The sequence below is a fragment of the Stegostoma tigrinum genome, chromosome 2, assembly GCF_030684315.1.
Source record: "Stegostoma tigrinum isolate sSteTig4 chromosome 2, sSteTig4.hap1, whole genome shotgun sequence".
Lineage (NCBI taxonomy): Eukaryota > Metazoa > Chordata > Chondrichthyes > Orectolobiformes > Stegostomatidae > Stegostoma > Stegostoma tigrinum.
Window position 1 is genome coordinate 103,011,324 of NC_081355.1, and position 22,706 is coordinate 103,034,029.

General features: G+C 45.6%; 1 protein-coding gene across 1 annotated transcript in view; it reads left to right on the forward strand.

Annotated features, from left to right (window-relative positions):
• The first annotated feature begins 388 nt into the window (after nucleotides 1-388).
• The window catches only part of LOC125460696 (polypeptide N-acetylgalactosaminyltransferase 15-like), a 69,902-nt gene continuing 47,584 nt past the window's right edge, over nucleotides 389-22,706 (forward strand). The window contains exons 1-3 of the mRNA XM_059638225.1: nucleotides 389-1,884; nucleotides 9,139-9,305; nucleotides 16,105-16,309. Coding sequence (XP_059494208.1) covers nucleotides 1,412-1,884; nucleotides 9,139-9,305; nucleotides 16,105-16,309 — 845 coding nt within the window. The 5' untranslated portion in view covers nucleotides 389-1,411. The remainder of the gene's footprint in view (nucleotides 1,885-9,138; nucleotides 9,306-16,104; nucleotides 16,310-22,706) is intronic.

Genomic DNA, 22,706 nt, shown 5'->3' on the forward strand with positions numbered 1-22,706 from the left:
CTGCAGTTCCCATTATCACTGAAAGGAAAAGGAAAGATTTTTCTCTGCAGCGATTCACTTTAAAATACTTTCGACTCAGGATGATCAGTTCTTGAAAACAAAAAGGATAAGTTTTGAGATGTTCAGATGAATTTGAGTAAGACGTTCTAGCGCACAAATATGGTTATCACTGAACACGTGCAGTTGTTGCTGGAAACTTTGCAGACAGTCATTCTTGGCAAACGCTGCACAGGCTTGTCATGTGAGAGCAGCTGAACTGGGTCTCCAGGTAACACACTGCGCACGCAACCAGAGTTATTTGCTTCAAAAACGAGAGCTGAAGGCGGAGCCTTCTTTCTTTCAGCAACTCAAAATCCAAACTACTACAAGCTCTGTCGAGTCTCAGAAACAGTGTTCCAGCAGGCAAGACCAATAAATATCTTGAACCATGTCGATTTCATGTTAAAAAGAATTCCAATGTGGCTTTTCATTAGCTTTTTTTTTCTAAAAAAAATACATCTCCACAGAACTTGAATCCACTTTTAAACGTCCCCTCAAACCTTAAGTCCTCAAAAAATGTATTTTCGCGATAACAGAAGCTGCTCTCCTAAGAATGAGGTGGAATTACGTTGTTCATTAATCGGAAGCAGAATTGAACATACCGTAATTAATAAGCTCACTTGAAGCTACCGTTCGAATCAGATAGTATGGGCCCCATGGGATTCAACTGACTGCTCCTGTGAAGATCAGCTTTAATAGAATGGGAGAAGCGTTGTTCTGCACGTGGTTTATATTATTCGCAGCTTGTGAATGCTATAGTTACTCATACACATATTGTCAAATACAGACCTCTCATTTTGAAAAGCACATGGCTTGATCACATTTAGCAACTGGAAACCTTACGTATCGAAGTTGACAAAACATTCTCTGCACCTGCAGAGGAGTAACTTGAGTGCAGAATTGAACCATCGTGCGGGGATTGAGGGCGCTGAGTGGTAGGGAAGAGAGTGAAGTTGATTGCAAATTGAATTTTACATTTTTGACGAATGGAATACATTAAAGAAGACAACGTAAAATGAGAGAATCGTTATGCACTGCCCATAAAAGCGTTTTCCGGTGAAGTGCGTTGTGTTCAGCAGGCGCTAGGACCGAGCGCCCCCGCCCTGTCAGGATGTAGCCAGTGAGAAGGTTGTGTCTGTATCTGCTGCCAGGAGCAGAGCAAAGGCGACAGGGCAGCATCAGGCTGTCTCAGGGCAACTGGGGGAAGGACACACATCCGCCACCACACTGTCTTGTTTTCTCTGCAGTTGTGTTAGCACACAGCATTTTGGTTCTTAGGGAACAAACAAAGTTCAGAGCAGCATTACAGGAAGCTCCGTGTGCAGCAGATTTCTCTGACCTTCCCCCCCCGCCCCGTTGGAAGGATGAGGAGATGCGTTTGGGGAGATGGCCGGAGTTGAGCCCTTTTACAGTCATGTGGAGGAGGCGCTGGGGCTGTGGGCTCTGCCTGTCGCTGCTCGCCCTACTGCTGCTGTTGCTGAATAGCCAACCGCCCCAGCAAGCCGAGCCTTCCACCCCCCGCCACAGACCGCAGCAGCAGGACAGGCACCTCACACCGCAACACTCCCCCCTCGAACTCATCCCTCTCGACTCCTTCAGCGCCGACCAGTTCATTGTAGTGACTGAGAGAGCTGCCCGGACCCGAAGGAGGGCTTACCGGCTGCTAGGAGCCGCTAAAAGGGGCCAGGAAGCCGGGGGGAGCACCAGGCTTCTGCTGCTTGACCCCCCTCCCCCGGCTGACCACAGGCAACTCGAGCTCCAGGGGCTGGAGAGGAGCGGCTTCAACGAAGTGGTCAGCGAGAGGATCTCCCTGCACCGGAGCCCACCTGAAGTACGCCACCCTTTGTAAGTACAGGAGGAACTGCTGCTCATACCCGGGTGTCCTACTGCCCCCCTATCACCCCCCCCCCCCCATATCCTGTACACTGTTCACCCCACCACTGCCCTCCTGTACACTGTTCACCCCACCACTGCCCTCCCATACCCTGTTCACCCCACCACTGCCCTCCCATACCCTGTACACTGTTTCACCCCCATTCCCACTGCCCCTGATATCCTGTACACTGTTCACCCCATTCCCACTGCCTGCCCCCACATCCTGTACACTGTCCACCCCGCCACTGCCCTCCCATACCCTGTACACTGTTTCACCCCCATTCCCACTGCCCCTGATATCCTGTACACTGTTCACCCCATTCCCACTGCCTGCCCCCACATCCTGTACACTGTCCACCCCGCCACTGCCCTCCCATACCCTGTACACTGTTTCACCCCCATTCCCACTGCCCCTGATATCCTGTACACTGTTCCCCACCATTCCCACTGCCCCCCATATCCTGTACACTGTTCTCCCCCATTCCCACTGCCCCCCCATATCCTGAACACTGTTTTCCCCCCCATTCCCACTGCCTGCCCCCACATCCTGTACACTGTCTACCCCCCACTGCCTCCCATACCCTGTACACTGTCCTCTCCCTGCTCCCTCTGCCCACCCCCACATCCTGTACACTGTCCTCTCCCTGCTCCCTCTGCCCCCCCATATCCTGTACACTGTCGCCCCCCGCTCCCACTGTCTCCCCCCTCCCACTGTGCCCCCTTACTGTCTCTCCCATTGTCTCTCCCGCCCCACTCCCACTGTCTCTCTTCCCCCCCCCCCCCCCCCAAATCCCACTACCCCTTCATACTGTTACCATTCTCTCCCACTGCCTGCCAAACCCGCATGGTTACCTTCACCCTCACTCTGTCACCTTTTCCTCTCACTGTCTTCCTTATCCCCTCATAGTCTCCATTCTCCCATCTCAGTGTCTCCTGTCAATAGCTTTCAACCCAAATTTGTGTGATTGTGCCTGCAAAGAACAGTGTTGATTATTGTTTTGAGGATGCCTGAAAGGAGATCCATTCAAGTAGCTGGCCATAAAATTTCTTTTCATTCCTGATGCTGCAGAGTGATCTCATAATATATTTGGAATTTTCCACATGATGTGCAGTACATTCCAAGTTATTCATACTACAAATAAAAACATATTTGGTATTAGTCACATTTCTTACTGTTTCATAAACATTGTTTTACCATGGGTCTAGCTTTTCATTAATATCATCCATCACACCAGTTTAATCCTGATTGAATTCTGATAAAGATGAGTTATTTGCATTAATTTTATAGTTGCTACTCTTATATTCCTTTTAAACTCTGTTTACCTAAGTTAACATTGAGCTGATTTATTCATAATGTCATAATTCATAACTGGCTGAGTGTTGTTTAGTTTTCTTTGAACTTCAGTTGAGAGGTGATAAAATTATGCCAAAAGAAGAATCTGGAGTTTATCTTTTTATGAATGCCAGAGATTTCAGAGGCTGAGTCTTAAGGGGAATGCTTCTATAAACTGTGAACATAACACTGGGTAGTTGGTACAATGACATGTCAAACAGGTAAGCATCAGAAATATGTACTTTCAGTTTTAAGATTTAAAAGGGAGGTTCTATGGGGAATATTTCTTGGAGCATGCGGCAGCATGTGTTAAATACTGCTAATGGCTCACTTTGGGAACTACACTTTGGACTGGGGAAGGTGGAGCTGTCAACCATTAAATGACTACATTGGATTAGTATCTTAACACGTCTCAGGTGAGGAGCTTCTGACTATTCCCAGTTCCTCCCCAATACTCTGCCTTTATACCCAACCTGCCCCCTCTCAAATGTAAAAGTTTGGAACCAAGGAAATCATGTTGGAGCAAGAGATAGCAAAGTGTGGAGCTGGATGCACACAGCAGGCCAAGCAGCATCTTAGGAGCACAAAAGCTGATGTTTCGGGCCGAGACCCTTCTTCAGAAAAGGGGGAGGGGGAGAGGGAGAGGATTCTGAAATAAATAGGGAGAGGGGGGAGGCAGATCGAAGGTGGAGAGGAGACAGACAAGTTAAAGGGGGCGGGGATGGAGCCTGTAGAGGTGAGTATAGATGGGAAGGTAGGGAGGGGATAGGTCATTCTGTGGAGGACGGACAGGCCAAGGGGGCGGGAGGAGGTTAGCCGGTAGAAAATGGAGGTGTGGATTGAGATGGGAGAAGGGGATAGATGAGAGGAAGAACAAGTTAGGGAGGTGGGGACGAGCTGGGCTGGTTTAGAATTGCAGTGGGGGGAGGGGGAGATTTTGAAGCTTATGAAATCCACATTGACACCATGGGGCTGCAGGGTTCCCAAACGGAATATGAGTTGCTGTTCCTGCAACCTTTGGGTGGCATCGTTGTGGCACTGCAGGAGGCCCATGATGGGCATGTTGTCTGAGGAATGGGAGGGGTCGTTGAAATGGTTCGTGACTGGGAGGTGTAGTTGTTTGTTGCGAACCGAGGGCAGGTGTTCTGCAAAGTGGTCCCCAAGCCTCCGCTTGGTTTCCCTGATGCAGAGGAAGCTACAACGGGTACAGCAGATGCAGTATACCACGTTGGCAGATGTACAGGTGAACATCTGTTTGATGTGGAAAGAAATCTTGGGGCCTGGGATGGGGGTGAGGGAGGAGGTGTGGGGGCAAGTGTAGCACTTCTTGCGGTTGCAGGGGAAAGTGCCGGGCGTGGTAGAGTTGGAGGGGAGTGTGGAGCGGACAAGGGAGTCCCAGAGATGGTGGCCTCTCCCAAAAGCAGACAAGGGTGGGGATGGAAAAATGTCTTTGGTGATGGGGACGGATTGTAGATGGCTGAAGTGTCGGAGGATGATGCGTTGTATCCGGAGGTTGGAGGGGTGGTATGTGAGGACAAGGGGAATTCTCTTTTGGCGGTTATTGCAGGGACGGGGTGTGAGGGATGAGTTGCGGGAAATGCGGGAGACATGGTTGGGGGGGTTTGCGGTCCTTGAATAACGAGGACATCTGAGATGTATGGGAGTGGAATGCCTCATCCTAGGAGCAGATGCGGCGGAGTCGAAGGAATTGGGAATACGAGATAGAATTTTTGCAGGGGGTTGGGTGGGAGAAGGTGTATTCTAGGTAGCTGTGGGAGTCGGTGGGCTTGAAATTTTCTGTTGGTTCCTAGGTGGAGATGGACTCAGAGGTCGCGGAAGGTGAGGGATGTGTTGGAGATGGCCCAGGTGAATGTGAGGTTGGGGTGGAAGGTGTTGGTGAAGTGGATGAACTGTTCGAGCTCCACTTGGGAGCAAGAGGCGGCACTGATACAGTCATCAATGCAACGGAGGAAGAGGTGGGGTTTGCGGCCAGTGTAGGTGCAGAAGAGGGACTGTTCCTCGTAACCTACAAAGAGGCAGGCATAGCTTGGGCCCATGTGGGTACCCATGGTCACCCCCTTAGTCTGTATGAAGTGGGAGGAATCGAAAGAGAATTTGTTGAAGGTGAGGACGAGTTTGGCCAGGCGGAATGGGGTGTCAGTGGAGGGGGACTGATCAGGTCTGCGGGACAGGAAGAAGCGGTGGGCCTTGAGGCCGTCTGCATGAGGAATGCAGGTGTATAGGGACTGGACGTTCATGATGAAAATGAGGTGTTGGGGACCGGGGAATTGGAAGTTCGGGAGGAGGTGGAGGGCGTGGGTGGTGTCACAGACATAGGTGGGGAATTCCTGGACCAAGGGGGAGAAAATGGAGTCCAGATAAGTGGAGATGCGTTTGGTGGGGCAGGAGCAGGCAGAAACAATGGGTTGACCAGAGCAGGCAGGTTTGTGGATTTTGGGAAGGAGATAGAAGCGGGCGGTATGGGGTTGGGGAACAATGAGGTTGGAGGCTGTGGGTGGGAGGTCACCCAAGCTGATGAGGTTTTGGGTGGTTTGGGAGATAATGGTTTCATGCTCGGGAATGGGGTCATATCCAGGGGCGGTAGGAGGAGGTGTCGGAGAGTTGGCATTTGGCCTCAGCAATGTTAAGGTCAGTGCACCATACTACAACTGTGCCTCCCTTGTCTACGGGTTTTATGATGAGGTAGGGATTGGAGTGGAGGGCTACACACCCGGCACTTTCCCCTGCAACCGCAGGAAGTGCTACACCTACCTCCACACCTCCTCCCTCACCAAATCCCAGGCCCCAAGAAGACTTTCCACATCATGCAGATGTTCACCTGAACATCTGTCAATGGGGTATACTGCATCTGCCACATCCGTTGTGGCCTCCTCTACAATGGGGAAACCAAGCGGAGGCTTGGGGACCGCTTTGCGCAACACCTACGCTCGGTTCGCAATAAACAACTGCACCTCCTAGTCATGAACCATTTCAACTCCCCCCTCCCATTCCTTGGATGACATGTCCATCCTGGGCCTCCTGCAGTGCCGCAACAATGCCACCCAAAGGTTGCAGGAACAGCACCTCATATTCCGCTTGGGAACCCTGCAGCCCAATGATATCAATGTGGATTTCATAAGCTTCAAAATCCCCCCCCCCCCCCCCCCCCCCCCCCCCCCCCCCCCCCCCCCCCCACTGCGTCCCAAAACCAGCCCAGCTCGTCCCCGTCTCCCTAACCTGTTCTTCCCCTCACCCATCCCCTCCTCCCACCTCAAGCCACATCTTATTACCTACCTACTAACCTAATCCCGCCCCTTGACCTGTCCGTCCTCCCCGGACTGACCTATCCCCTCCCTACCTCCCCACGAATACTCACCTCTACAGGCTCCATCCCCGCTCCTTTAACTTCCACCCCTCTCCCTATTTATTTCAACACCCTCTCCCCATCCCCCTTTTCTGATGAAGGGTCTAGCCTGAAACGTCAGCTCTTGTGCTCCTAAGATGCTGCTTGGCCTGCTGCGTTCATCCAGCCCCACACTTTGTCATCTCAGATTCTCCAGCATCTGCAGTTCCCATTATCTCATGTTGGCGCAGTCAGTTTTCTGTGTTCTGAGAAAGGGCCACCAGACCTGAAACATTAACTCTGATTTCTTTTCTTCACAGATGCTGTCAGACTTGCTGAGCAACTTCTGTTTTAGTTTTTAGTTTTTTTTTTAGTTTTTGTGTGCATGCTTTCGTCAGAAGACTCCCCAAACTCACTGTGTGAAACCGCTCCTGTCCATCGGAGCGCAAATGTCACGGTTTTGTTTAGGATTTGCAATTGATATATAGAATTATGCTGGAAATTAAAGGTGGAATCATTTTCATTCATTTTAAAATTTCCTCGTCATTTAAAGCACACCCAAGCTCGGAAGAAACACTGTACAGAAAATAATACTTGTGGAAGTGTGGAGAAAAATCACAGCTGTTAATTTTATTTAAGTGGCTAGCCTGATCTTCCTGTGGTTTACACTGCTGTCTACATTTTAAATGACAGTTTAATGTTTCTCTTTTACTACACTGGGAGCCTCCCGTCCCAGCTCAACCCTCTATCCCTACTTCTGCTCAAGCCCATCTTTCACCCTCAGGAGGTTGAGCAGGGAGTGTGGATCTAAGGAGGCTTTAGTATCATTGGCAGTGAAAGGATGATGAAATCTGGCCTTGTAGTCTCAAAGCCGGCTCCCACTAGTCTGAACATGTGTTTGGAGTAACTCTGATAAATCTTAGAGAAATCAAGTGAAGCCATGAGAAGAGAGAGTTCCCAGTCTGTGAATCATCGCGGATCGGGAGTTAGCTCCTGACATTTGGATCCATGTGAGAATTGCTTGAGCTAAGTTTGGCTACAACAAAAATACCATGGAGCTTAAATGTGTAATTATGCAGATGTTACTCAGATTAATGTCTAGTTTAACAGCTGGATATAACTGCACAACTGACTCAGCAGCAAATTGAGTAACGTCTCCCAGCTATCTGATTAACACCCCTTCCCTGACCATCACTGTATCTCCTGACCTTCAAAAACCCCCCATCATCATTACGCCCCAACCATCAGTAACTCACCACCAACCAAATGTTTCGTCCAGTGATCCACCTCCCTCCTCATCCATCTATTCACAACCGTACCCATCTTGGTCCTTTATTGCCCTCATTCCCTCCTCCTTCTCTCACCCTTTTGCTTGCTTTGGCATCTCACTCGTGTTACCACATATAGTCATCTGCCATACCCCACCCACTTTCCACGTCATTTTGCCCACCTTTTCAATGACCTATGCCATCGAACTTCCGGTCCCCCACCCACCTGATGCTTTCCTCCCCCCACTAAGAATCAATCAAAGACTGCACCTTTAAATTTACCAGCCTACATCAGCTGGCGATATAAAGAGTAGGTGTTTCCTTTCTTCTCCAACTTTACTCCAATGAAATTTCCGGGGAATACAGCGCTGCATGTTTCTTTGACAGCTGCGATTGAAAGATCCCAGAAGGACTGTACAGAAGTGTGTGTCAGGATAATCTTTATGCACAACATTGCCACTGCTCAGAAGATTCAGGTGTACCTACTGTCAGGTCCTTGTGAGACCGTCAGTGGACTCTTGAGCATTTCCAGTGAGCTAGAAGTTTAGAGTTCCAACTGAACATGGTTTGCCAGAACTTCTGACTCCATTGTGAACCTGCAAAGCAGTGAATGCCCCAGCATAGTGTACATGACCAGGAATATCGGCCTGATTAGAAGCGTAGATAGCCAACACGGTCAGAAGAGAAAATGCCAAACAAATTAAAATAAGACCAAAAACGTAGGAGCAGAAGTTAGGCCATTCAGCCCATCGAGTCTGCTCCACCATTCATTCATTGTTGATAGGTTTCTCAATGCCATTCTCCCACTTTCTCCCCATAACCCTTGATCCCTTTGACGATCGAGAACCTATCTGTCTCCAGAATATAAATATACTCAATATCCTGGCCTCCACAGCCTTCTGAGGCAGTGAATTCTATAGATTCCCCACGTTCTGGCTGAAGAAGTTTCTCCTTATCTCTGTTCTAAAAGGTCTTCACTTTATGAAAAGGCTCTGTCCTCGGGTCCTAATCTCTGCTACCATTGGACAAATAAAATAGTGTGCAATGTAAAAGTAAGACTAACTATGGTAAAGAGAGATTATTTTAATTGCAAAGCCAGATGAGAATAGTCAATGGAATTCACAGTTAGATTTATGCACTGCCGATGGTGTTAATTATTCTAGAACAATCGGTTTATGCATAGCTACTAATATGATACAGCTGGAAATGAGTACCCAGTCATTGAATTGTGTCTACTGAATAATTGGATGGAGTTGTCTATCTTATTACTTTGTTTGTAGATGCCTACAGCAGGAATATAGTCAAAACCTGCCAACTGCCAGCATCATCATTTGTTTCCACAATGAAGCCTGGTCTACTCTTCTGAGGACAGTAAACAGTGTTATGGACACTGTCCCGAAGAAATTTCTCAAGGAAATCATCTTAGTGGATGACCTAAGTAACCAAGGTATATTTTAATTGGAAAATTCAGTAGATAATGAAAAATGAGAGAAGTGTGCATTCATTATTGATTGAGAAATGAGGCTACAGAACTGTTATTTCATTTGAAAGTAGGGAGGAGGAAAGTAAATATATTTGTCTTGGTCAGTAGAGTCTACTCAACAAGTGACTTCTCCATGTGAGCTCCAATCCAATCATCACTGTACTCAGCAGGGGCATGGCCAACAAATTTAAAGTTGTAATCTTTCCACATGGTATCCCCTCATTCTCTACTGTACATGAACATGCTTTCTCTTTTCATGGCGTCAATTGTCCAACCTCCAGAAAATGTTGAATTTTACTGCTAAAATGGTACAAGCTGCTTAATTTTTCAATGCTTTGTATTTCATCATTGGACTTTTATTTTTTAAAAAAAGTTCTTACTTTTATGTGAGATTGATCACAGTTCAACTGACATCAACCATCTGAATGGCAGAGACCAACTTTCAATACAGATCTGCACATCAACATTGCACCTTGGAGGGCTCGTGCACCCTCCATTGCAATGTTGCTGCCTGGGCAATCTGCAGGCAGGGATAGCCACCAATTTCGGGTATTAGACCCCAGTTTTCTCTCTCAATGCTCATTCACTTTCTGTTGATTTGAATGCTTGCAGCATCACTGGCATTCCTTGCTATTTGACTCAGTTACAAAACCAGGCATCTTGTCATAGTTGTCAGTATTGATCAATCCATTGGGTAAATATGTTGCTGTATGGCACCATGCTACATCAGTGTCACACCTGCAACATGTGCCAGCAGCTTATGACGCAAACACACCGTTTGTGCTTCAATCAAATAGCCATGTCACAAAGTTCCATGGAAAGTAGTCATCGTCAGGTTAAGGAAGACAGTCTTCAGTGTGTATTTACTAGCGCAATAAGTCAAAGATAGAGTCCTGTCTTAGTGCAGGGGCTTTTACATGGTCAGTCAGCTGCTTGGGGTGGTCAGGATCGGGGCTTCCGTATCACTGCAGGTCAGGGATTGGGTCATGGTCAGTCCTGTAAGTGCAGTACAACTAGTCCAGGGATTTGTGTTAAGTCCATCAGGGAGCTGCACAGATCATTTGGGGCCTGGTCATTCATTTGTCAGGGATATCTGTTCAAGTCAGTCAAGTCCAATGGTCAGCTCAATGAAAGTAGAGGCAGGCAAAGGGAAAATGTCAGGGGCATTTTGTTAGGTAAGGAAATTGGAGAAGTCAATAGTGGGGATTGAAGGCAGATTTTGGAGAAGCCGGGGGACATAATTGTAAACAGAGCAACTCAGTACACAAAGTTGGGAGATGATAGAGCATTGATGGACATGGGTTACTGCACATAGTGGTGGGATGGGAGGTGTCATTTATGGTCACAACCACCATAGCTTTAATGGGATGGACTGTTCAGTAAAGTAGTTAGCATGAACTGAAAACAACAAATGTTGGAGATCACAGCGGGTCGGGCAGCATCCATGGAGACAGCAAGCTAACATTTCAAGTGTGGACAACTGTTCTTCAGTGCTGAAGTGAAGTGCGGAGGGGACAGCATTTATGATATAATTAGGGGTAGGTGTGGGGTGTAGAGTGGTGGGAGTGAAAAGATGTTTATAGTTCAGATTAAGCGATTGGGCTGTGCGAATGACAGAATAATGGTGTGTCTAACTGTCAGACTTGAAAGAACAGATAGCCCAACTGAGTTGGAGGGCTGGAACCCAGGGTAATGTTGAGAGATGAAGATATAAGTGAAAGAGATATGTAGGAACATAGAAATATTGAAACCAGGAGCAGGAGTGGGCCATTCAGCCTTTCTAGCCTGCTCCAACATTCAATATGATCATTGCTGATCCTCTATCTCAATACCATATTCCTGCTATCTCACAATACCCCATGATGCCTTTTAGAAGCTGAAAATGCATCCAGCTCTGTGGAAGCTGAGTGGGCAGTCAGGAAGTGCAAGGAAGAAAACAACGTGGAGGTTCAGGGGGCTCATTGTCTTGCTGAGCCTGTGGCTCCCTTTGCTCCTCCATATTCACATAGCTCAGAAATGTGTACAGGAATTGGAAAATGGCAGAGAACACACCCAAAGCGCGCAGAATAATAGTCATCTCCCTGTGAAACAGAAATGACTGCAGGCGATATTAAAAGTGGTAACTGGGCGACTATTCACAAAGACATTTGAGGACCTTGTGGGCTGCGCAGGGTCATAGAGCTGATCTCCTCTCACCTTGAAATGTAGGTATTCGCTAGTAGGCTGTTAGTGACAATGCGGGGAATGGTGGTGGGTGCATAATGTATCACGGTGTACTGCTTGTACAGTCTTCATCAGAATAAGATCCTGTGTGTCACACGTCTTCCATAACCCTCCTTGTTGGAGTCCTCCAGGGCCCACTGTAAGTATGACTATGCTAAACCATATAGCTGGCTTTCCCTAGGAGTGCAGGAAACCAGAAACTGTTCCTACACCAGATTGACAGCATCATATAATACAGCTGACTTCATCAGTAGAAAAGGGATCCCTTTCATTAATGTACAAGTGACATGTGATCATCAGTACCACATCTTGTTAGTCTATACCATGTACCAATGAACTGTCATGATGCTTATATCCTTGAGAACTCCCAGGCTTGTACTTCATTTCAAGGGCTGGATGCCTACAAGAATGGTCATTAGGAGACCAGGACTACTCTCTGCATCGTGGATGATGATTTCATTACATTGTATTTCAAATAACATAAGCTAAATTTTTATCACATACTTTAAGGTCAAAACAAAAATATGTTCCTTTTTTTTCCATCCTTTTCTCATTCCTAAGTGATTTATTGTGACTGGAAGCACCCTTTATTATGCAGCATCTAACTGGCTGTATGAAGGCAAGGGTAGGTTGAAATAGTCCTCAATCAAGCACAAATTATTTAAATGTAGTTCAGGAGATCTCAGTTCATTACTTCTCCCATAAATCTTCAGTCCATTTTACAAATTGAAATCAAGGTCAAATTTTAAAAGGATGCAATTTAAAAAATTGAACTGCTCAACAATGTACGAATTCATACAGGCAGTCCCTACATTGGAAATGGGTTCTGTTCTGGGGTTAATGCCATTTGGAACACAATGCAGGACAATGTAAAGCAGCTGTTCTTAAGTACAGGAAATGTTCATTTGTTGAGTCTTTAAAATCACACCCATGAATGGGAGCACATTCATATGTGCAGCATTTGTAAGTTGGATATACATAAACTGGGGAAGTCCTGTGCATTGTAGTTATATGCACAATTATTTAACTGTCACACACAGACAGAAAATCTGGGAATCAACAGAGCTTGCTTTAAAATATGTCTATTTTAATAAAACACTCACTCTGTAAGTCCCTTAAAGATGAATTAATAAAACATACAATTTTTGGATGTCAGCATGAAATTTTCTCTATTTTGTTTGCTTCAATTGCAAGAATTCCTTTAATTGGAATCATGAATCAATCAATCAATCGTGAACATCATTGTGTACTCAATTATTTTTCCACAGTGCCTAATCATCATCTTTGTTAGGGAGGGCACTCTGCATTTTTTTTTATTGGTACCAAAATCAACAATTCTCGCATTATACCTTTAAATAACTCTCAGTAATTTCGTTATGCACTGACCTGCTTACACGCTATACTTTTGACAGGATCTTAACAGTCAGTATCTTTGTCTACTGTAAAAATAGAGTTAAACTGACCAGGGAATATCCAACCATTAATGTTTACCCAGTTTTGCTGAACATTTAAACACACTTTGCATTATTCGAAGACTCATGCCATTCTGGCCACAGACTTTAACCAATATTAGCAAAGAAAAATTGATAATTTCTTTGGTCAGGCAGGACCTGGGAATGAGGAACAGTGTTAATGGGTGAGATTTTAACTCATTCAAAGCATGTCTACTTGGACAGATTTAGAAATGGAGTCCAACATTTCGGATCAATGATTTTTCATCAGACCTTGTTTCTCTCTCCACTGATACCGCCTGATCAATTGTGAGTTTTCACCATTTATTTCAGATAAATGTGTTATTTTCTTTTGTAATTTATTTCTCTGTTCTCCTGATGTTGGGACTGAATGTTTGCCACATTTGCTTTCTTAGTGCAGTGCCTGCAGCTAACTTCTCACATTGTCCTGTAAGTCTCATAATGTATTTCAACATGGAATGTCCCACATAAGTATAAAATAAATAATACTTGTACTTATGTGCTAATTATAAAAGAAAATAAAACAAAGATATTATGATATATACAGAATTCATGTTCAACTAATTTCTTGAAAACTTTGTTAGTGTTGCACAGAATCCAAATTCAACATCCCCATTATATGTGAACATTAAGCACAAATACATTCTAGACAAGTGCCAATTTAAACATTGTATTCCTGTGATTAGCCCAGTTGCATGGAATTATGTTAGCTATTATTTTGTTTGAAACTATTGTATGAGTTAAAATGAGATTTAGAAATGATTATAAGATGTTGGAACAGAAGTAGGCCATTCGACCATCTCATCTGCTCTGAGATGGTGATCGATTTGGATAGTCCTCACCTCCACTTTCCTGCCTTTTCCCAATTGCCCTTGATTCTGTATAAAAACCAAAAGAACTGCAGATGCTGTAAGTTGGAAACGAAAACAGAAATTGCTGGAAAAGCTCAGCAGGTCTGGCAGCATCTGTGAAGAGAAATCAGAGTTAATGTTTTGAGTCTGGTGACCCTTCCTCACAACCTGGCAGGGGTAATGGGATCCAAAATGTTAACTCTGATTTCTCTTCACAGATGCTGCCAGACCTGCTGAGCTGTTCGAGCAATTTCTGTTTTTGACCCTTGATTCACTGATAACCTCAGCCTTGAATAGACCAATGATACATCCTCTATAGCCCTCTGCAATAAACAACTTCTCAGATTTACTAACCTCTAACCTCTTCTCATCTCTGTACTAACTGGATGACCCCCTACTCTGAGATTATACTTCCTGGTCCAAGACTCTCCCACAAAGGGGAACAATTTCTCAGTATCTACCGTGCTAAGCCTCCCACCACCCCCCCCATTTGCCAAGAATCTTATTTTATTCAATAAGGTCACCTCTCATTCTTCTAAACTTCAATTTGTACAGACCCACTGAATTTCTCCTTTTATAAGAAAGTCCCTCCATACCTGGGATCAACCTAGTGAAGCCTGTTTGGACTGCTTCCAATGCCAATATAGATAAAAGGACCAAAACTGTTCACAAGATTCTGGGTGTGGTCCAACCAGTGCCAAGTATGGTTTTAGCAAGGTTTCCTTATTTTTGTGATTATTTTGAAAGGTAATAAAAGACAATTTGCCTTCCCTATTACTTGCTGACATGGTATGTTAGGTTTTTTGTGATTTACGCATGAGGACTCCAAAATCCCTCTCTGATGCAATATAAGTAACATTGATCTTTTCTATTCTTCCTTCCAAAGTGCATAACCTCACATTTTCCCACTTTGTATTAAATCTACCAAGTCTTTGCTCTTTTGCCGAATGTCAGTGAAGATTTAGCAGGCTGATTCCAGGGATGACGGGACTGACATCTGAGGAGAGATTGACTAGGTTAGGAATGTTTTCACTGGAGTTTATATGAAGGAGGTGTATCTTATACAGACCTGTAAAATTCTAACAGGACTAGACGGGGTAGATGTGGGGAGGACGTTCCCGACGGTGATTGTGTCCAGAACCAGAGGTCACAGCATGAGGATTTGGGGTAGACCATTTAGGACTGAGATGAAGAGACATGTCTCCACCCAAAGAGTGGTGAGCCTGTGGAATTCATTACCATAGGAAGTAGTTGATGCCAAAACGTTGAATGTCTTCAAGAGCTGGCTAGATATAGCATTTGGGGCAAATGGGATTAAAGGTTATGTGGAGAAAGCAGGATCAGGCTATTGAGTTGGATGATCAGCCATGATTGTGATGAATGGCGGAGCAGGCTTGAATGGCCAAATGGCCGCCTCCTGCTCCTGTCTTCTATGTTTCTGTCTATAGTCTTCTGTAGACTCTTGTGTTGTCCTCTCTACTTGCCAGTGCATCTATTTTTGTGTCATCTGCAACCTTGGTTATAATACGTTCACTTTCGTCATCCAAGTCATTAGTATGTTGTAAATAATTGTGGCATACAGGGTGTTGTAATTGAAAGATGAAATTACTCGAATCACCGTACAATATGAGTACTTGCAAGCATAGGAATCCTTTGCTCAAACTGTGCCTTTTATTGTTCTGTCTTTGGAAAATTACTTTTAGTTTCTAGACAATACCCTTCAATTTATTTGCTCTGTTTTTATTGTTCTGCTTGGGTTGGCACAATGACCTATCGCACTCTCAGCTTCCGCTAATACCACAACTCAGCCAACTGATAGGAACTGCAAAGATCAGGCGAGGAAAGATGCTGTCTCCAGTTTCCCTTCTTTGTTGCAAAAAGGCATCTGACTGCTAACACTGGTTGGGTAAAATTGGTAACAAAACAGATCATATACACTCAGGGAAAGAAGTTAATTTCTGTGAATGAGAGACTTTTCTCATTTGTTGCTGCCAAACGTTCCAGACACAATTGTGACTTCAATCTGTATGCATTATTCATGTGGATTACCTATGGTGAATGAAACATTCCCATTACAAGTGAGTATAAATAACTTTCTGGGTGACATTTATTGGAAGCACAAAATCTCATTTGTGTTTAGAAATGATGATGCCTTGTAGATTTAGGGATTTTATTGCTAATTTTGTGTGGAATTCTGATAAATTATTCTTTTCATAGGACATTTGAAGGCAGCTTTGAGTGAGTATGTGTCGAAGCTGGATGGTGTGAAGTTGATTCGAAGCAATAAGAGATTGGGGGTAATTGGAGCTCGCTTACTTGGTGCAGCACGGGCAACAGGGGATGTCTTGATTTTCATGGACTCACATTGCGAATGCCACATTGGCTGGCTTGAACCACTATTGGATCGAATAGCTCATGACAGGTATGGTTGGTGAGCTGTTGTTTTCAAAGCTCAATGAAAACAGTTGTTTGAAGCTGAAAATAATATTTCCTCAGAGTGATTTGATAAACATCCAGTTGCACCAGGTGGTACATTGAAACTAAAAGATAGCAGTGTAATGTAGATCAAAATAGCTTCTATTGAATATTATTTAGTGTGACACTCAGTCTTGAGTTTTCACTTTGAACTTTAATTTTAGCTGGTACTGCAATGGTGGTGGTACTTTTGGATTCTGTGAATCTTAACAGAAGAAAGGAAACCATTTCAAATTGCATTTCTACTCCTGACAATGGTTCAATAAACTGGATGAGCCAAACTCTACTCTAATTAAATACCCTGAGGGATGATTTACCTTTTCACATGAGTGAATTTGAAAATCAGGCAAATGATTTCCTCCATCAGTTTTCCAGTAAAGTTATCGAAGGTGACCATTGTTACAAAGCTCCAATTCAGTCATGGTCATGCACACCAGCGAGGATTACCTGTGAAAATGATTCTCAGCATATCTTGGTGACTTAAGCAGTGGAGGCCAGGGGTCATAATTCAAAATCTTAGCAATTTAGGTACAAGACATCTGTTTCAATTCTCTATCATAAAATGGTGAAAATTTCCATTTGTAGTGATTGTAACAAGGTCAGCCAGGTGGACCTCATAAAATATGAGTTCCCTGATTGGGGCTGTTAATCTAGTTCAATCAGAGAACCCTGGCTCGCACATAAGAACAGAGTATCAGAGATCCTGTTCGCTCCGAGAGCTGGCTCTGAGGGAGCTGGGCCAGTGTCAAGAACTCACTGTGTGTAAATAAAGGATGACTGGGTGATGGGAGACTGACCTCTGTGAAATTATTTCACTGGTGACAAGAGAAAAGCACAGTCCTGAAGAAATTTACTCACAACGGTCATCTTTGAGTTGAGGTAAGCACTTCTGGCATCATGCCGTTATTTGGAAAGCTTGATGCGTTTGATCCTGGCATCAAAGATTGGGCCCAGGATGTAAAAAGAATGCATTTTGTTTTCTGGACAAATGACATTGGGACAAATGAAAGACAATGAGTAATTCTCCTGACAGCTTGTGGACCCGTAGCTTTTTCAGTTCTTACGAGCCTAACTTTCCCTGAGGCACGAGATACTAAGACATTTGAAGAGTTGACGGATTTAATTGAGGAATATTACCCCGTCCCGAGCCGCCTCTAATTCTGAGAGGCCATTGGTTTTACTCAGCAATTCGAGAACCAGAGGAATCTGTATTGGGATTTTTGACCAGCCTATGATGAGTGATAAAGGCATGAGGCTTTGGTTTAACTATTAATGAGATGCTGCGAGACCTTTGGTATGTGGGATTAATGATGTAACCACGCAAAAGTGCCTACTGAAGCACAACTGGACTCCTAATAGACACTACAACTGGCTTTATAATTGGAAAACGTGGCAAGTGGACTACGTGAGTTGCAGGGTAACTAAGCTGGGCAAACATTGCTTCAGAGAAGGCAATCATATAGTCACATTCAGGACATATCCTGAACAGAAGGACTCTAGATCAGCCCACAGCAAAGTTCCAAAACAAAGCCAAGCCTTAGCCAAATAGTTAAAATCTTCTTCAGGATCCAGGCCAGCAAGCCTTTGCGGTTGAAGTTGGTAAGCAGACTCAAAACAGCAAAGGAGTCCCACTCAACTGAAGTTGAGTAAGAGAACTGATAGGCTGGTATCGAGGAGAGTGCACATCCTGGAAAGTCCACCAACATTTGGTTTGGAACAGTTAAATTACTTAGCAATATCCAAATTAGAGCCAATCAAAATAAATGTCTGGTTAACTGGTCACCTAGTTCTAATGGAGGTTAATACCAGTGTGGCCTTTTCAGTGATCACAAAATTAGTCATTTAAAAAAAACACTCTGTGCTCCAACCCTTAAGTTTTGCACAAGACCTTGGCCAGACTGAGAACCTGTACCAGGAACCTTTACAGATTAAGAGCCCTACTCTGGTTTCACTCTCTTATAAGAAGCAGCTAGCTCAGTTCCTACTGATTGTAGTGAAAGGCTCGCATCCCAGCTTGATGGGGCAAAATTGGTTGAGAAAGATTCACCTTGATTGGCTTAACAGTTTTCGATTAGGAAATACCCAAAGGTTTTTCAGGAAGGTCTAGGGACTATCAAAGAAGCCAAAGACACCTTGCATGTTGACCAGGAAGCAATTCCATGACTTTGTAAGGCCTCCCCATTGCCATTTGCCTTACGGGAAGTAGAGGCAGAAATCAGAAAGCTGAAAAGCGTCGGAATCATCAAACCAGTCCAGTTTGCGGAATGGGCAGCACCGGTCATACCAATTTTGAAGCCCAGTGGGTCATTTCACCTTTGCAGAGATTTTAAACAAATGGTAAACCATTCCTGGCAGCTGGATAATTATTCAACCCTTCACATAGAGGATTTATATGCAAAGTTTGCAGGGAGTCTGTGTCTCAAAGGTGGACATGAGCCTTGTGTCTTTGTAATTGCAGATAGGTGAGGATACCCAAAAGCATACTACAAGTTTTACCAGCATAAAAAATCGCCAATTAGGGTATCGTCAGCCTGTGCAATTTTTCAGTGGACAATGGAGAGCATTTCACAAACTCTACTCCAGGTTGCAATATATCTAGATGATGTGTTAATAAAAGCGAAGACTAATAAGGAGCACTTAGAGAACTTGGAAATGGTCCTTAGATGTTTCTTCCAGGTGGGTGTGCACCTTAGGGTATGTTCTAGGCACCCTGAGTGACCTGCTTGGGCGACAGAGTCAACAGGATGGGGCTATGTCCGTTGAAAGATAGTGAGGGCAATCAAATGTGCCCTAGCTGCCATATCTGTGCAGGAGTTTAGGTCTTCCCTTGGGCTGGTGAATTATTATGGAAAATTCAAACATAACCAGGCCTCCACCCTGGCACCTTTGCATTAACTCTTATAAAAGGGTCAGCCTTGGAAATGGCCAGATGGCCAAGCCATAGCTTTCAGGGAAGTGAAGAAACAGCTATCATCCTCTCCATGGTGTTAGCACACTATGATCTGGTATTAACATGAGATACCTCTCTGTATGCCATCAAGGTAGTATTAGCTCCTAGGTGGCCCAATGAAGAGGAACGCATCCAGGACTTCAGCTAATACAGAGCATAAATACGTCCAGAAAGAGAAGGAAGGTTTGGCGGTCATATTTTGAGTCAGTAAGTTCCACCAATACCCTTACTGATGTAAATTTGTAATAATAATGGACCACAAAACCCAGCTAGGTCTTCTTAAAGTGGACAAAGCAGTGCCGCCTATAGCTTCAGGTCAAATCCAGCAGCGGGCTCTAACATGGTGCATATAATTACCATTTGGAACATCATCCCGGAGGCCAAGTAGCAAATGTAGATGCCCTGAGCCACCTCCCATTGGCAGATACTGGTTGGTACCACTACTGAAAGGGTTTGTAATGGGTTTAAATTTTCTGGACACACTTTCAGTCACAGGTGACAATATCAGACTTTGGACGCAGAGAGATCTGGGCCTGGCAAAATTGAAACAGCTGGTGGTGATGGGGAAACCAAAGGGCTGTCACAACTAGAATTGAAACCTTTTTGGTGTTGGAGAGATCAGATCATAGTAGAGGACGGAATGTTATTATGGGCAGCAATTGTGATTAATGAGCAAAGGTCACTGTTAGATACTGGCTGAACTCCGCCACGGTCATCCAGGGGCTTCCAAAATAAATATCTTTGTGAAGTTACATCTGCTGGCCAGGATTGGATACAGACATAGCTGCGTAGGTGGGGCATTGCTTAGACTGCCAACAAGAACAAGCATTACCAGCACCACCCCCCCCCCCCCCCCAAAATCTTTGGGAATCACCAGGTAAACCCTGGGCTTGGTTGCAAGTTAGCTATGCAGGTCCTTTAATCTGCTCAATGTTCTTAGTCATTCTAGATGTCCACTCAAAGTGGCTGGATGTGTGTAGAATTCATTCGTCAAACTCGAGGAAGATGATAGAAAAACTGCGCGTGTCTTTTGCAATACAGGGACTCTCAGAAGTGTCAGTCACAGATAATGGACCATCGTTTACCAGCAGAGAATTTGAGTATGTCCTAAAATCGAATGGAATTCGATATAGCTCCATACCAACCATTGTCCAATGGTGTGGCGGAAAGACCAATCCACATTTTGAAAGCAGGCTTACAGAAAGAGCCTACAGCTTCAGTAGATACCAGATTATAAGGCCACCCAACATGCAACTAGATGGATAGCTCCAGCAGAGTTGCTAAGGCTAGAGAAGACTCCACAACAGGTCAAATCTTATCTTCCAGGTCCTGGGAGGTGGAAGGTGAAATAGCATCAGGAATGCCAATGCTAGGCACAAGACTCCCCCAAGCAAGAGAGACAGTTTAATTCAGGGAACGAAGTTTGGTGTAGGGACCAAGGGAAGGGCCTTGCATGTCTATGTAAGGTCAGGTCCAGCAATGTATCTCCTTCCTGAGCTTTATACAATGGTCTCAAACAGGCACATAGATCACATGAAAGCTGCAAACCTGCAAACAGTGCGGGAGCAAAACAACTATCTTTCTGACTGTTCTGGAACCCAGGGTTCTCCCTCTCTGTTACGCTTCTCAGAATCTGAGATGGACATGGTTTATCACTGCCTTGACACTTTTGTCACCTGAAGAGGAGAATGATTTCTTCCAAGACACTCCAGATACAAGAGGTAAGCTACTGTGCATTATACCCCATCCATATCAGAGGCAGAGTTAGAGGAACCAGTGCTAAAATGCCCCAGGGAGGCTACAGAAAGAAAAGAACTAGCCTATGTTCTCGACTCGGAGAGGGAATGATGTTGTGATTCTAATGAGGTCTGCCAGGTAGATGTAATAGAATATGAGTTGCCTGTTTGGGGTTGTTTACCTGGTCCAATCCGGGAGTCCTGGCTGACAGATATAAATAGGATCATCTCAGATTCTAAAATGTGAGGCTGGATGAACACAGCAGGCCAAGCAGCATCTCAGGAGCACAAAAGCTGACGTTTCGGGCCTAGACCCTTCATCAGAGAGGGGGATGGGGGGAGGGAACTGGAATAAATAGGGAGAGAGGGGGAGGCGGACCGAAGATGGAGAGTAAAGAAGATAGGTGGAGAGGGTGTAGGTGGGGAGGTAGGGAGGGGATAGGTCAGTCCAGGGAAGACGGACAGGTCAAGGAGGTGGGATGAGGTTAGTAGGTAGCTGGGGGTGCGGCTTGGGGTGGGAGGAAGGGATGGGTGAGAGGAAGAACCGGTTAGGGAGGCAGAGACAGGTTGGACTGGTTTTGGGATGCAGTGGGTGGGGGGGAAGAGCTGGGCTGGTTGTGTGGTGCAGTGGGGGGAGGGGATGAACTGGGCTGGTTTAGGGATGCAGTGGGGGAAGGGGAGATTTTGAAACTGGTGAAGTCCACATTGATACCATATGGCTGCAGGGATCCCAGGCGGAATATGAGTTGCTGTTCCTGCAACCTTCGGGTGGCATCATTGTGGCAGTGCAGGAGGCCCATGATGGACATGTCATCAAGAGAATGGGAGGGGGAGTGGAAATGGTTTGCGACTGGGAGGTGCAGTTGTTTGTTGCGAACTGAGCGGAGGTGTTCTGCAAAGCGGTCCCCAAGCCTCCGCTTGGTTTCCCCAATGTAGAGAAAGCCGCACCGGGTACAGTGGATGCAGTATACCACATTGGCAGATGTGCAGGTGAACCTCTGCTTAATGTGGAATGTCATCTTGGGGCCTGGGATGGGGGTGAGGGAGGAGGTGTGGGGACAAGTGTAGCATTTCCTGCGGTTGCAGGGGAAGGTGCCGGGTGTGGTGGGGTTGGAGGGCAGTGTGGAGCGAACAAGGGAGTCACGGAGAGAGTGGTCTCTCCGGAAAGCAGACAGGGGTGGGGATGGAAAAATGTCTTGGGTGGTGGGGTCGGATTGTAAATGGCGGAAGTGTCGGAGGATAATGCGTTGTATCCGGAGGTTGGTAGGGTGGTGTGTGAGAACGAGGGGGATCCTCTTGGGGCGGTTGTGGCGGGGGCGGGGTGTGAGGGATGTGTCGCGGGAAATGCGGGAGACGCGGTCAAGGGCGTTCTCAATCACCGTGGGGGGGAAGTTGCGGTCCTTAAAGAACTTGGACATCTGGGATGTGCGGGAGTGGAATGTCTTATCGTGGGAGCAGATGCGGCGGAGGCGGAGGAATTGGGAATAGGGGATGGAATTTTTGCAGGAGGGTGGGTGGGAGGAGGTGTATTCTAGGTAGCTGTGGGAGTCGGTGGGCTTGAAATGGACATCAGTTACAAGCTGGTTGCCTGAGATGGAGACTGAGAGGTCCAGGAAGGTGAGGGATGTGCTGGAGATGGCCCAGGTGAACTGAAGGTT